Raw genomic sequence first — 17351 nt, forward strand, 5'->3', positions numbered from 1 at the left:
TTTCCACTAATATCAGTCATTTTAATCTAAATTTTGCAACACTGATGTGCTCCGAAGCTTTGTGACTTCGACTTGCTGTCAGGGTTGCCAATTTTTCTTAAGGAAAAATCGGGACGGGACACTCGGTGTTGCAGCCCCCACCCCTCGCCCCGGAGACGACTACACGCATGACGAGTCATTGAAAATAATGTAAATAATCAACTGAATAACAAGAACCTGAATGAATGCGATACCTTATTTTTTTTATTTTCCTGCATGGAATATACTATCATCATAATTGGCTTCATTATCAACTCAATATTTTTTTCTGAATCAAAACACAAATTTGCTAAATTGATTGTATATATAAAACTGTGCATATAAAAGAATAAGTTATTCTTTTGTAAAAATGTCCCAGTAAAACATTAACTTTGAAAATCGATAAATCGGGACAATATGCTGGATGCGGGACAAATAAGTCAGAAATCGGTACAGTCCCGACAGAGTCGGGACGGTTGGCAACCCTGCTTGCTGTGATAGGGATAAAGGAAAATGGCGTTTCCATCTGTTCCCACCAAGAAAACTGTTCATGAGACACAAACGACTTTACTCTGTCAGATATCATCTGTCTTTAATTGACCAATCAGATGCTTGGAACAGACCTCTTCTCTGAGGTCTAAAGAGATCGAGAAACGAAGAGAAAAGTCTTGAATTCACTGTCAGGAGAAACACTGTTTGCTCAAAGAATAACACCAGACAAAGTAGTACAATATTGGCAACAAACCAATAAGTACTGTACAATTCAGCCATTGCACAATTGCAGCCGAAGAAATTCTAGGCAAAACCACTAACCCACAACAGGAAGAAATTACTCAAGAAATATTCCAGTTAATGAATAAGAAAGGGATCTTTAAAAACGATGAAACGAAGCTTGGAAAGTTAACAAGTCACAAGGGTGTATCAAGATAAATAATTCACCCTGTATACACAGGTTGGACTATTTATCTTGATACATCATTGTAAATTTTAAATTAATAGACATAAGAATGCTGTAATTTTGTATCATGCAAATATCGGCGAAGGGATATTGTTTGACATACTCTATGATACTGCAAGGTTAAGAGTGTTTCCAACCCGACATGAAGTTGTAGTTTTTTTCAAACGACACTACGTCAGGTTATTAGGCCTACACATTTTAAGTCTTCACATAAAATAAAAACTTACATCACACTTGTTATGCAGTGTTGCAAACTAAGGACGTTACAATATCACAAATAGACAAAAACAATCAAATTTTGGAGGGTTGTAGAACAATAATAATGCAAGTTTGACGGCGTAAAACATTTCGAAAGTACTTTAATGTCAAATACTACGGTATTCGTATGACATATTTCGAACAATTAGAAGAAAGATACAAGCATAGGCGTAGCTAGAACTTTGTATTTGGGTATGCACAAAGAAAACAAATTAGGTCTTGTGCTTTTTAACACCTTTGTAGCGTTGCAATACAATCACTTGGCTCTTTAGCTGCATTAATGTTTTTAAAGGAATATAAATTCACTAAATGACAGAGTTGAACATTTCTGGATATAGCTATGTAGTGGGAAAAAGTCAAATTGCATAGAAATTATACACACGCACAATGTTCATAAATATTACTATCAAGTACATCAAAGTGCCCATAATCTGTAACAAGAGACGTCTGTCAAAAGGCACAATGTTCTTAAATTTATCAATAACTTCATCTACATCAATAGACGAAGCTCTTTCCCGTTTCACAAACAGGAAGAGCAGGGCTTCCAGTCTATCCTGCGTCTGAGTTGCTCTTAATTTACTTTTAACTTGAGTAATCTTGGAGAAAGTTTTCTCACATGTGCAGCTTGTAAGAGGTATAGAAGCGCCATATTACAGAGTAGAATGCACTAAATATCTTCTTTCTATCTTCTTTTTCCAATCACTGAAACTACTCCTGTAGCATAACAGAAAAACTTCCCTTAGGTACAGACGATTTTCCTTTCAGAAGTCTTACTTCTGCTGCCAACTTGTCCCCTAACAATTTGAATGTTCTAGCTAAGAGGGTTATTTCTTCATCCTTTACATTTAAGTCAACCACATTTCCCACGCCACTGAGGACCCTAATAGTTTCTTGACTAAACCTCTCATTAATACCAGAAACAACTGAATCTAAAAGAGGATAATAACAAGAATTTGTCATCTCTTCTTCCTTTGTTTCGTAGAAATACTGCAAGTTGACTTGATTTGTCAAGACTGTAAAATTTGCGCCTTTCATTGGAGGAATAGAAATAACCAGACTATCACAGATCTTAATACCTTCGTTGTAAAGTTCCGTAAACTGAGACGAATTTCTCATGGATTGCACAGCATTGCTAAGCGATCTGACACTAGATAAAGTCAAAAGTAGATTTACATCTGGACTTTGGAGAAACTAGAGGAAGGGAAGTGGAATTCGAGGGCGTATTCAGCAAGTACAATATTTCGAATAATCTGTACTTTTAATAATTTTGCCCTGGAAAAAGAAAGGTGCTGCTAATTTTTTTCTCATATTGAAATATCTGTCTTTAATTCTCTGTGATAAAGCAGTCCATTAGGGTGTGCCCAACTCGGCACACCCCGTGGCTATGCCTATGGATACAAGAAATAGCAAGTATTTATTTTTTCATACGATTGTATTTCAACAAAAAAGTGTTTTGATCAGTAGCGTCATTTCAGATTTTGCTTTGGGGGGGAAGACCCCTTGATATAAGTAAAATTTCGCGTTTTTCACTGACTTACTACTATTCTATTGATAAAATCTATACACATCTAAAACTCAGAGGGGAAAATGCCCCTCCCTGCCCCCCTAAATGACGCCCCTGGTTTTGATATGTAGCACACAAAATTACGCTATGTGGATTTCAATAAACGTAAAGATCCTTTGTTAAACTAGTCGGGAAATATGAAAAGATGGTAAAAATGTGATATATTGCTTAAACTGACGTGTTTGCGTGGTTTTTAAAACATTTTTTTAAATTAACTTTTCTTCTATAACAGTACAACAATACTTTTTGAGGGTATAATTACAACTAGTTGCCGGAATTACATAATTTCAAGCAATGTTGCGAACTTTACCACTATTTTCCATATCTCCAACGGCTTGAATTATCAAGTTGGTGTAAATGGCATTGCGATCTTCACTTCCATTAAAACGATCTATGTAATTGGATAAGGTATTTATCTAGACAGCTTTTTAAAATAGTTTTTTTTTTTTTTTTTAAAGTCAAATTTCCAATTACTTCAAACTTGAATCACATGCATTAGAAATCCATAACATCACGATCATAATATTACACATTAAAGTACTTAGGAAGTGCATCGCCTTGTCCGCCTCATTTGCATTATTACTGCTGTTGAATCCTACAAAATTTGGATGTTTGTGATACTGTTGCGTCTCTTAGATTATAACACTTCATAACAAGTGCGACATTTTAAGTTTTCGTTTTATATATGTAAATTTGAAATGTGTAAGAATCTTACTTAATGCCATTGAGAAAGTACTACTTTATGATAGTTCGACAAAACTGTTAACCTTGTGGTATCACAGAGTATGCCAAACATTGTCTCCCAATATATATAAACTGGTTGATTTCACAACCTCCTTTTACTTTAGAACTCAATTAGGAAGAATCAAATACTAACATATCCTCGGACATTTATTATTTCATAGTTTTGTATCTGATCTTACATCGTTATCATATTATTCGCCACTACATTTACATTATATCATTTCATTATTAGTATTTGTTTTGTGAATATGTTGTCATTTATCATCAATCGTTATCGTTTCGCAGAAGCACCTTTATTCGAAGTAAGTCTTAGGCTGTTTGTGACTTCTTAGTGTCGGTTGACATAAAACGGTAAGCTTTCGTGAGTACGAAACACATATTCAGTCTGTTTTATGTTATCAAAATACAAGTATAGCAGAAATTCTGAATTACAGTTAAATTAGATCAGCAACAATGAAGCAAATTATTTCATTTACCTGACAGCAATTTCATTTTCTTGGTTTCAGTATAGAAATTAGGATTATAGACGAAAAGTGTAGTTTTGTAAAATTTCATAACGGAAGTTACACCAACCAAAATTAAACAAATTTTTATCAACTAATGTTTTCGGAGATTTTACAGATTAAACTAAGGATAAACTTTACAATACACGCTCCAGTTGCGTATTGATAAGTAGGACTGCTTTAAAAGGTACAGTAGAGTAGGATAGGGTAGAGCAAGGTAGGGTTAGGGAAGTTTGGACCCATTTTGTTAAAATTAACAAAATAATTTCTCATCTCTCTGTAAGGATACCAATTGGGGCGGTTATTGTAAAGTTAACCCTAAACTAAGAGCTCAACAATATTTAAATAACATCATTTGCGAAATATACAAACATTATTTTTGTTAAAATTTCTATTTGATTTCGTTTTTAAAACTTATGTATAATCTGAATTTAACAAATGAAGAAGGAAAAATCTGGACAAGGATATATATGTAACATTTATTAAATCAGTGGTTCTTAACCTAATTCCTATTACGACCCCTATTTTATCACATCCTCTTGCTAGCGATCCCCTTATAATTTCTGGTTTGTAACAAGCTTGAGGGGATTTTTAATATACCTATTGCGGAGATCTCACGACATCCATCTTTTTCTATAATAGCAGAATCCATTTCTTGTATAAAATGGATATAGTAACCTCGCTAAAAGCGAATGGATTAAAACCAAATTTGGTCAGTTCATTCATATTACAAATATCGAATCGGATCCGTCATACTGCCTCAAAATGAATACCATTGACGGGAGTGTTTTTCTTCTATGGTAAACATTAAAACAAATACAAAAATGTATTTATGAGTTGAAAATGACTTGATAATTTGCATCACAAAGATTGAACTACTAGCCGCACTAGTGAAATCACTCCATGCTCATGTTCAGGTATCTCATTAGCTTTCAATTTTAATGGTATTTCAATACGGTGAGTTCACCAATAGTCGACCGCTGAAAAAATCTTACTTCTGAATACTTATAAAACGTGATGATTTCATAATATTTGACAAAAGTGAATTATTTGCTTCATTTGGGTTATTTTGTACCATACCGTGTGTTAACTGCTCACTTTTAAAATTTTGCAGTGACATAAAAATGCGTTTTACGAAAACATCAAAATTTCCACTTGTCGACCATCGTCATTCAGTAGTCGACCGTATTCATGCTATTAGTCGACCGCGCGCAATTTTTATCATTTCTATCGCTTAGAAGTAATTGATTGCGTTAGATGATGTTTGGAAATTTGATTATTCGTGAGATTTGAACTTGACAAAACGATTATATATATATTATCTAATTTTCTTAAAGTTTTTCTCCTTAGTGGTTATAAATTAAAGGATTAGGCTTTTAGGGTTTGATACATAGCTACTTTATTTGGAAAAATGGATTTGATTATTAAATGGTTCTTCCACGTAAAACAAGATTTCTCTCATGCGTTATATGCGCACGTTATCTTATCACTTATTATAGCTTTACAAATTCTAAACAAAGTACGACCCTAATAGCAAGAAAGCTTTCGGCCAGTTGGCGCATGTTTGGCTTTTTGCTTTCTACGCTTACACTTGAAACGCATGCTTTCATACAACATGCCTTTTGTTGTACTTGCAAACGATGCTTTAGACCCTTCGCAGAGCGTCATAATATCACTGGCCGTTCATTGGCTATTGACTTGACTTGCAAAACGCTTGCGTCAAGCTTGAATGGAACACTGAATGCAAGGTTGCCTCCATGTAACTTCGTTACTGGAACCCAGCTTGCGGCATGCTTGTATGTTTTCCAATCAAGCTGGATGCAATCTTGGCCGACTTGTAATTCAAGATTACAGCGAGCGGTTTGCAAGTTATCTCTACTACAAGGGGTCACAAATAATTTTTAAAAAATCCTACGTGTTCACGTTTCCCCCGTGTGAAATAGATTTCTCTCCCGTGTTAGGTTTTTCTCCTGTGTTACTTGAACATACCGAATTATCTTCTCATATATGATAAGGTTTCTCGTCTGAGTTACTTTAGCACATTGCGTTATCTTTTCATGTAATTACAGTAAGCTCCTCATTGTTTGTTCAAATAATTTATATGGTACACTCTGCACACAGGAACATCTTATCTGCGAGATCTTCCCATGCATAGCCAGCGGTACATCGAAAATGGAACCATTTATCACATTCATCGCAACCCACTAGTTTATCCTCACTTTCCAAAGCAAAATTATTAATTATCACTCCATATCCTCTGCATATGGCTCCATCGCTATAGTAAATTACATCATCTTTATTATGATGTTTTACAACAGCAGTTGTTCTACAGTTCTTCTTCGATCTCTTCTTAGAATTTTCCGTCTTCTTGCTCTTTTTTGCCTTTCTTTAATCTCTGTTGCGTTTCTTTTCCTCCTCTAGTTTCTTCTGTTTTGTTTTGTTTTGTTTTGTTTTGCAGTCGGTACTCGGCAATATTATTCTAAGCTAATTGCAAACTGTATCTTCTCTACTTTTCTCTTAGGTTTTTTGACAGGACTCTTGGGCCAGAACAGATGCTTTTCAAAGTTGTCGTTATATATATTGGTCTGATAATTTTAGGTGTTGCAATATTCTTCTGATTTGATTCACTTGGTCCAGGAACAACTCGCTTTCAATGTCCTTTGTTTCTTGCTATGCTTCTGGTATATAACCCAGAGCTTCAGTAGAATGTTCTTTGGGAGAATAAGTATATTGCTGAATATCCTTCATATGTTCAGTTCATTCAGTGGAGTTGATGTGTTACCTTTCTTCTCATTTGATGGCACAAATTCTGGAATACAAGCTTCCTTTCTCAGAATAATTAAAGGCCTCTCTGATTCTGTTGTTGAAGCAGACATACAACTGATTCTTCGTTTGGCACAATACTGATTTCCTCTTTCTTCTGTACTGCAATGGTGTCTGATTCCTCAGGTTTCGTTGGTAGAATATTTTCTATATTCACTGTTTTCAGTTGTTACACTTGGATTGGCTTCAGCAGTCAATGACTGGAGAAGTTCATTTAGTAAATCCTGACTAACAGTAAGAGTAGATTGAGGCAAGTATTCATTGTTATCATCAAATACAGGGATTTCACCAACTACAACTTCGTCATCTACTGGTAAGATGGCATTTTATCATCAGTTTGTAGTGTTTCGTCCATCGGCTTTTCTGCCGGAAGTTTCAAAACTTCAAGGCCTGTGTTGAAGTCAACCGCAGCATTTTGAAGTTCATCATTGTACACAGTAATAACTTTTCTTGCAGTAAGAATATCTTCTTCACTAGCGTTTAGCTGAGTGGAAGTACCCTTTGTTTTTGCATACACTCTTGATGCATTTTGTATTGTCAACGGCGTCCGGATTGAAATGGTACAGTCCACATTTACGAAATACATTATTGTTGAAGGTGTAGCTGCTGTTGCTAAGACTTCTGCAATAAGTGGTGCAAACTGAACTCTTGTAACAGAAGATAAATTATGTTCCGTTAGATAGCTGTGGACAACGAATTTCCAATTTGTTTTTAACGCCTTGAAGACGGATACGCGTTGCAAGATATGCGTTGCATGAGGGTACAGGGCATATAATATGATCTCGTTGTTGTCACAAAATTTGTTTACTTCATAAGTTAAGTGAGTTTTGTGACCGTCGATGAAAAGTATCACAGGCTCAGGTACATCGTAATCTAATAGCCATTTATTGAAACCCCGTGTGCGTGGGTTTTCTCGGGGTTCTCCCGTTTCCTCCCACTTTCTTCATTCCACCATTTCATCCATTACTCATCATCACCGTCTCCTTTAGCCTAACCGGCATAACTGCGGGACGTAAAACTCAAAGATTTCATTTCATTTTCCATTTATTGAAACCGTTGGCGACCCACTCAAAGAATGTCTCGCTAATCACCCAGCCAGATTCGGATCGTTCTACCACAATCGAAAAGGGAATATTGAACACAATGTGCCTTATGCACAGTCGTCTTGACGTGTGATTAGAGTCATACTAAAGGCCTGACTACTGTGGGGAACACATGTTAGTCGAACGCTTTAGTATTGCAGTAATCACGCGTCAGAACGACTCTGCATAAGACCCAATATCTCTGAGTACTTGCGACTTGTATGGATAAACAATCGTTGGAGCAACTGTTTCTCTCGAAGCACTAAACGTCCGTAGAAAAGTAAGCGTTAACTTTTCTTTATCTTGAACCTCATAAAAATTCTTCCCGCCTTTTGATCCAAAAATTTTCCCTGATGATGGGCACAATTGAAAAGAAGATTCATACGCGTTAAAAATTCTACGTGGATCTTCTAGAATGAAAAGATTGTTCGTACTGGTGGGGTAAGTCTTAAGATCATGGCACGCGTGCTAGCCATTAGATCAGCTAGGAGGGCTTCTTGTTCTTGTGCTTAAAAATAAGGTTCCACATTGAAATAGATTGTCAGGAAAAGAAACTTTCAACTAATGTTACTGAACAAAATCTAGTCAGCAAATGCAAAACAGTATGAAACAGTGTGGTCGGCAGCTGGCAAGAAATATTCCAATAGTCGACCAACATGAGGATCAGGCGGTCGATTTTTAGAATATGTCACGAAATCGAAAATTTTATGCATGCATGTTGAAAAACAGGCCTCAATACCAAACAAGGAATAATTTGAAGCAATTTGGCGCACTCTCAAATAATCCAATAATCGACCACCCTTGGTCGACCATTGGTTTGTATGGGACAGGAAAAATGCGAAATTTCGACCACATTTTAACGCGTATTTTTTCATTTAATACTTTCCAGTTATTGACAAATTATGCTGGTACAGTTTCTAGACTAATTTAGTTATGTAACTAAAACATTTCTGACCTCACGTACTATCTATATCCTCAGAAAAATGAAAAACAACAGGAACACAAGATTCTCATTACACGCTGTCGTAAAGTACGCACTTTAGTCGTAATTCTACAGATACATCGATATATATTGGTCAAAAACGACCAGCTAAACAAGAGAGAGTTAAACAATGAATGTCATTGGTAGTATATGATGCAAGCTTTATCATGAATAATTTTTCGCTCCGAAAGACCACCAGATATATTTTATATAGACAATAGTAAGCAAAAATGGTCGATTATTGGATGGTGGTCGACTAGTGGCGAACTCACCCTATGCAGGTTTTGTTGCATTTGTATTTTTCTGGCATTTATATATCAGTTCTCATTATTTCATACTGTATCTCTTTGATTTAAATTGATTTTTAAACAACTCTGCACCTGTTGAAAATGTTTAGTGAACCTATTTTTTGTTGTTATTAACATAAAAGTAAAAGCAAAAATATGTCTTATCAGAACAAAATTCAAAATAATATTTAAAAATATTTTCTTGTGTTAGATTCTAATTATATTTATCTCTTCCGCTTATCTTTGCGACCCCCAGTTTGAGAAACCCTGGATTAAATTAATGACAATGAAACATCTTTAAAACTCGCCATATTGGAACGTTAAGTAGTGATAACCATAGATGTATATAATCATATTTTTTTATATAAATTACAGGAGCAGAATATAAATGTATACAGCTCATAGAATAGAATCAGAAAAGAACAGAAATAAAAGAAGTATCAGCTTGTAGACAAATTGAATGAATAAAACATTACACCATGAACTGAATACTTAGACGACCTAATAAAAATACGACCAGTACAAAATAGCCCCAAAATGTACCGTAAGATATGTGACAGCATGAAATGAAAATCTGGGTTGTAACACTCGTGAGTCATACATCAAAAATTCTTACAACGTATTATATCGTACATCGAAGAGTACCTCGGTGATACTCAATTTGGATTTCGTCGATATCTATCTACGCCGGATTCGATAGCAACAGTACGTACAATCAGTTAACGTTTTGTAAACATCAATTGCAATCTCCTTATTGTTTATGCGGACTATGAAAAATCTTTCGATCAAGATGAATGGCATAAGCTGAACTCCGTCCTACGTAGTATTTATTGGCTGCTCAGAAGAACGTTTGTGGTTAATTTTCGGTATTTACTAAGAACAAAAGGCAAAAGACGGAACAGCAGAAAGAGAAACGGAGCTTACATAAATCCACAGAGGAGTAATACAAGCTGCCCGCTCTTACCGTGCCTTTCTAATACAGTACATATGCACAATTAATATTGTCCCAAGCTCTAAACAATATGAAATACGGTGTTTCAATTGGAGGAAGTACAGTTACCACTGCTAAGTTCGCAGATAATCTGTTCCTTAGCAGCTGGTAACCCTAAGATGCTACAGAAAGTGACGAAACGACTCATTCGCACAGCTGAGATATACGGAATGAAAATTAATAAAATCAAAACCAAAATAATGTGCCTAATTAAAAACGAGTACTCCAATTCAACATTCATATTTGACAATCAGCGACTCGAACAGGGTGTCATCTAAATATTTAGACAGTACGGTCACTGGAGATGGTAACTGTAGCAAGGAGGTCCGAATCTGCACTGAGTTGGTTAAACAAGCCTTCCAATCGAAACAAAAAACTCCTTACAAACCGAAATGTCTCCAAAACACTGACGAAACGGCTGATTGAAAAACAAAAGTATGTCTGAGACGTTACTTTATATAGGTCCGAAACTTGGATTATTGACGACTAGAACCAAAAAAAGATTAGAAACCCTGGAAATGTAGTGCTGAAGATGGATAGGGAAAGTAAGTTGGACCGAACGAGTAAGCAATGAATTAGCATCACAACTACTGTATGAATAAAGGTGTATTACTCAGACAAACAGAAGGAGGAAACTGAAGTAGATTGGCCCTACACTTTGCCATGGTGGGCTATTAGGCGATCCTATCTTAAACCACATCGAAAGGAAAAAAAACTATGAAGTCTACTTCGAAATATATGGACCGGGAAATTAACCCATGACGCAAGATGCACAAGATACCAACAGATGAAACACAAAACCTCCTACCAGAGGACGTTAAGGACACTCTATACAACGGCGAACCAGTCTAAGGGCCGAATTACTGTTGATAACTGGAAATCTAAATGCCCAGGTAGAAGTTATCATGGCGTGTATATTATCTGCTGATTAATTAACCACACAATTTTTATTTTGCTGTCTTCGTTTATCACCTTTGGATTTTTTTTTATAGGTGTGTGTGGTGTGTGTAGTCTGTGATCTACCTGAAAGCAACTCAAACTTTCCCTCCTTTATGCTCGAGATCTAGACTGTCTGCTATAGTAAAAGATAAGAGGGTGTATCAAACATCAGCATAAACTGCATGACTTAAAAAACAGTGTTGCTAATATGCTAAATATTTTTCTTAGAACTTTTCTAAATTCCACTAGTCTTCTACAACGTTTTGTATAAAAACTTAAGCACTGTTAAGTTTCCACTTTAATAGGTAAGATTCTTCATAATCCCAGTGTTCAAAAGAAAACGTTACACCAAAAAATTACAATATAAGTAATAACACATAAATACATATACTTATTTTCAAAATATTTCAGCCTTGGAGGTGGCAAGTGGAGAGCTAGGTGATGTAACAGAGCGTGCAAGAGATGCTACACGTACCTGGAATCCACATGAACTGACCTCAGTTTCGACTGAAAATAATGATGCGTCAGAGGAAGGTACAGCAGCAGAATTAGGTGAGCGGCTCATTTCATTATTAGTTAATTTGATTATTATTACTTTCTTTTGAGGTAGCACTTTGGTTTATCTTAACATTTTTGACAAGAACATATTCAATCATTTTTTTCTTCATGAACAACGTCTCGAAGTCCACATTGCAACACTGCGAGCGTCTTACATTTTTCATCCACTTCAAAACCAAGAGGAGGTTATCAATTTAACTCATATACAACCTATAGGTATATACGTTTAGTTGGGAACCTTTATTGTTTTTATATGCTCTTGTTCCAGCATAACTTTAGAATGCATGGCAATTTCAACCAAACTTGGTTCATTTATGATTATCAAACTAAAAAAAAAAAAAAAAAAACTGTAGGGGTAAAATACTAGGGTGCAGCGTTTTACCACTTTTTTTTTCGGAATTAAATGTAATACCTGGCAAAAGTGACCAACCCACATGGACATTACAGATATAGATTTCTTTTTAAATCGGATAATATCTTCTGTGAAAACTATTGCCTTAAAGTTTCAAAATTTCACTGAATATTAGAAAAAAATACCAAAGTTCTTCATGAATTTTAATTATGTTAAAGTAAACATTTTTTGGTTAAATACATGTTAGTTGCTTAGAAAACTTTCATTCAAGTATAAAAATGCCAGTTATGTGCCATTGGGGGGATAGGAATGCCTCCACTGGGGCCAGAAAAGGGGGCAAATTCAGTATATTTAAGCAGTTGTGCAGGTCCTCGCTCACCTGGTCATATAGCCTGTCCAAGCGTCCCAGAGTCTGCCACGTGGAGGTGGCTGCACTTAGGGCTCCTGCGCCAGCCCAACCCAATCAACCAACCATATATAGGGACTGATGAGCTAATCCAATTCGTCACTGTCAGGAAAAATTGTCACAAATTTGGACTTTGATTGCAATTTAGACACAGCTTTCCTAGAAAGTAAGGTTGACCTGATTATCCCGTCCCTAGCATCACTGCCACATACTCGAGAAGCTGCTTCAGTGACTAATTTCACTATCCGTTCTACTGCCATCGTGTGGCATGGATAGACGGTGGAGGACTATTCTGGCACAGTGTTGTTAGAAAGTGAAAGTTTGTCCATGAGACATTTGTTTGATACCGTCCTTAGAACTGGTGGTACAGTTATTGAAACATCAGTGCTTTCCCAAAACATCATTTCAGTGTAATCTTTCGCCTCAAAATTCAGTCTGGGAATGACGTTATATCTAATAGTGTTATGAAGATTCTCTGCTTCGTGTTTTCGAGCACTAAGAATCTTATGTAATGCATCTTGTCGGACAGCAAGTAGACCATCAGTCATCATGGTGAAAAGAACATTCTCTGGGAGTGCGAGAAATGCATTCGTCTGAATGGATGAACGGATTACAGCCTGGTATTCATTTGGTAAGTATCTAGACCTATGAAGGTCTCAAAGACGTGACGAGGACCATTAGCAATGGAAGACTTGAGATAATTATCTCAGGTCTTTACTGAGTTTTCTAAGCTCTTCTGACTATGATGAGGTAAGTCGCATTTTATTGGTTTGAATGACACCACTGGAAGCTTCTCACAGTCAGATAGTTTTGAACCTATGGGACCTGTGTAAGAATAGGGGCTTGAATTAGCGCCAATATGCGTGAAGAGAGCTCGGAAAGACAGTTCATTGAAATGCAAGAGACAAATAGCCTGTTAGTTCCTTTAATTTTCGACGAATGCCTCCCTTCCAACCAGTGTTAGTGTTTGTTCCATCACACCCAAGAACAAGTGTTTGTTTCACCAAAGCCACCTTCGATTTGGTTCATGATGTACTCGAAAATAGCCGTTGTCTTGTCATGGCCAGAGCCAGAGGATGGTGTCACGTCACCAACGTATTGAGAGTTAGGTTCAGCCACAAGTGATAAGTCCTCTTCTCTAACGATGCCTGCGTGTGTTTTAGTGTCTTCCCTTTGACCATCAAAGTATAGGCTTTTAATGGGATCATCATTTCTAGAACTTACTTTTAAATTCCGAGCAAACTTTTAAATTCCGAGCAACTTTAAGTTTCGCACGCCTTATTTTGCTCCTGTCCACAATTAAAGCAGAGTTATGTAAATGAAATGAAATTTTTGAGTTTTACGTCCCACGGTTATGCCGGTTAGGCTAAAGGAGAAGGTGATGATGAGTAATGAATGAAATGGTGGAATAAATAAAGAAAGTGGGAGGAAACGGGAGAACCCTGAGAAAACCCACGCACACGGTGTTTGTTCACCACAAAGTTCACTTGGCGGTAGCAGGGTTTGAACCCAAAACCCCTAGCACCAGAAGTGAACGCTCTACCACTGAGCCATCGCGGCCCCCAAAAAGCATAGTTACGTTGCTAGATTGTTGAGAGGTTATAATTCCAGCCTTTAAAGCTGCCTGAAGCACAGTTGATGTTATATGTGCCACAGCCCTTTCGCTTACATTGTATCTCTGAGCAATCATAGCAGTTTAAGTCGTCTAGCTTCGGTTTAGATGTTCTGTCTCTGGGTTTGGTCTCTTCCTCAGAAGAGCTTTCCTCTGCTTTCTCTTCATGGTCTACTTCATTGTCACTGCAGTCATTTTTGTGATATAATAAATAATATTGACTTTTTAAAAAAGAAAAACAGAATTTTCTGTGAAAATAGTGTTTAGCAAACTATTATCTATAACGGCCAATTCATATAAGCTGAAGGCAACAGTAACCAAATATAGCGCTTGAGAAATGGCGCCCAATTTGAAGCATATCCGGCTCGTTCCTGATAGTGATGCTGAGTTACGCAGATCGGGACAGGAGAAGGGCGTTGCAGTATTGTGAGGTGGAGGGGTGGGAGTGTCATGGTGAAAAATAACAATGCTCTGCTACCACTATGAACCACCAGTAGAAGGAAAAGGCAAGGACGAAAATAGCTGTAGAAACGCTTAATTGTACTAAATTTGCCCCCTTTGCCGGCCCCAGAGTAGGCACCCCATCCCACCACAGGGGCATATAACTGGCATTTTGAGACTTGAATGTCAGTTTTCATAGCATCTGGCATGTATAAATCCAAAAATATGTTTACTTTAACATTACTAAAAATAATGAACAATTTTGGTAATTTTTGTAATTTTCAGTGTAATTTTGAAACTTTGAGGCAATAATTCTCACATAAAATATTATCTGATTTGAAAAAATATATATACCTATAATGTCCATGTGGTTGGGCCACTTTTGCCAGGTATTACATTTCGTTCCGAAAAAAAAAAGTGGCAAAACGACCCACCCTAGTAAAATACTCCTAGCACTCCTAGCATTGGGAAGGGTCGACATGTAAAAGTGAACGAGAACGATCGATATTAGTGTCGAATTCACAGTTTTCAGAGTTACTGAGATGAATAGTAACACTCTAAATGTCGTGTAGGACACTTCTAGCACCTCTAGAGAGGAGGGATCACGTGAAAAGAATCGAAAACGACCGATTTCAGTGTAGTTCTCGAGGTCAATGAGATGAATAATGACACAGTTGCAGTTTAAGTCCAAGTGCACTCCATGGACTTAGAGAGATGAGAGGTGGGGGTGGAAGAGAAGTGACATGTAATAGTAATCTAAAATACCCGATATTAGTGTCCAGTTTATAGCTTTCAGGATTGCTAAGGTGAATAGTGACACTTCCGGTGCCGTTAAGTCCAAATTCAGCTTCTTTGGCATTCGATGCGGGAAATGGGGAAGAATAACGTGTCCAAAATTGACGTTATGTGTTGTTTGTGATTGTTTCAAGGGGAAACGGCTGACAAGTTTGAAATGGATTTTGGAACCTACCTTAAGCTGCATTCTTATCATGTTATTTTAATTGCAGAACGTATCCTAGATAGACTTGGTATTTAAACATTTATACCAAAAAAGATTTTCTTATGGATTTTTAACATTACAGTTTCAATGACAAATACATATCCTGAGAGGAAGGAAGTTGTTCAAATGCTTTCCATAAATTTACGTTTCCTGTGCAAAGGACGGGTATTTCAGCTAAATTTATTTAAACTTGAAGTTTATTGACATACTTTAAAATTTGTTTGTCTTTACTGTGCTTCACCATGAATTATATTGCTTTAATAGATAATACAATAATTCTCTATTTGATTAATATTTTGCTGTGTTTTACAGTCAAGTCACCAAATGAAACGTATTCAACTCAAACAATTGAAAGGAATAATGTAAATGAAATCCTATCAGTTCATCACGCATCACTTTGGAACGAATATTGCACTCTGTACAGAAGAACGATGCTCCGCACATGGAGAGACAAGGTATTTCAATAGTTTCTATATGTATACTGAGAACACACAAAGAACTACCACTTACGTCAATAGTAAGAATGTGCCCACGCTTGTTTAAGTTTTTAAATTTTGATTTTTATTCAAATAATTTCACTTGATTCAGCGTTCTAAAATTAGAAACTTATCCAAGCATTGAGGATATTCTTACTGTTTACATCAGCGGTACTTCTTTCAAAGGAAAATAATTCAAAATCTTTTAAAGTGTTGCTCATGAGACAAGGAACTTCTCATCTCGTATCAAAACCGAGAGGAGAATCGAGTCAAAAAGTGCATTTTTAGATTCGAGATGAGGAGTAAACTTTCACAAATCTCGTGAGCAACACTAGTTTGCTCAAGTCTCAGATCTCAAACACTGCTGTAATGTTACAAGGTTCATAGTATAAAAACTATAAACTAATGAAGTGATTGCACAAACATTTATCAACATTTTACAGATACGCACTCATTATGGAATACTCTAATAATAAATATGGTTCAGAGCTTTCTCTTGGGTAAGCGGTTAGCGTATGTGCCGTTGGCGTGGGAAATCCAGGTTTGATTCCTGGCGGGAGCTCATGTAATTTGGATTCATCGTTAAGCTGTAGGACAATGTCTTATGTGGCCTGGCTGCTGAAAGGAACGCTAAACTCGGAATCAATAATAAATATGGTTTCTATGTTATACACTTCGTGAAACGCGTGACACGGAAGGATTCCAGTAACTTCTAGTTAAAATCAAGAAAAAAAATCAGGATATAAATTTGGTGAATGGAATGATAAAAATTTCAAGACAAATCGTGAAAATCTTTTCGAGAATCGAGACGAGACGAGATTTTATTTTTAAGAATCCAGAGGAAAGAGTCTTTCCGAGTAAGATAGTGAAATCGTCCCTTGATCCAAATTGGGTCGTTATTCACTCAAAAGATTACCCTTTACCTAAAACAACCTCAAAAAATTTTTGACTCCCTACCTCCTCCCCTTTCCGAATTATCGTATCATACATGCTCAAAATTGAATATTTTAAAATTTTGGTGGGGGTGGTCGAAATATCTTGAAAGTCTCGCAGATTGTAGATACTACCTAGATAGTATATGTGTAAGGTAAATTTTCAAACAAAGTACACAGCATCTGAAACAAAACGTGTCTTTTGTTATCCGATAGTTATCCAAATAATTTCTGGATCCTCTACAATAACAAGATACGTGAAGTTACTTCAATTCCAGGTAGAACATAAAAATGGAAAGCGTACTTGTTTTTCCGCTGCCTCTAGTGCGTATTTGAAAGTCAGTTGTGGGAAGTGAGTCGCCGTTTCCCGATGCAGGTAACAGAGAGCGCCACTGTGTGCGGCCAGTGAAGCAAGCACTGGTAGA

At 36.5% G+C, this 17351-nt stretch overlaps 1 protein-coding gene across 1 annotated transcript in view; it reads left to right on the plus strand.

Annotated features, from left to right (window-relative positions):
* The window catches only part of LOC145689294 (ATP-binding cassette sub-family G member 1-like), a 125765-nt gene that overhangs the window by 44194 nt on the left and 64220 nt on the right, over positions 1-17351 (plus strand). The window contains exons 8-9 of the mRNA XM_081763433.1: positions 11561-11701; positions 15831-15973. Coding sequence (XP_081619559.1) covers positions 11561-11701; positions 15831-15973 — 284 coding nt within the window. The remainder of the gene's footprint in view (positions 1-11560; positions 11702-15830; positions 15974-17351) is intronic.

This window comes from Thermobia domestica, chromosome 7, assembly GCF_964235325.1.
Source record: "Thermobia domestica chromosome 7, izTheDome1.hap1.1, whole genome shotgun sequence".
NCBI classification, from domain to species: Eukaryota; Metazoa; Arthropoda; class Insecta; order Zygentoma; family Lepismatidae; genus Thermobia; species Thermobia domestica.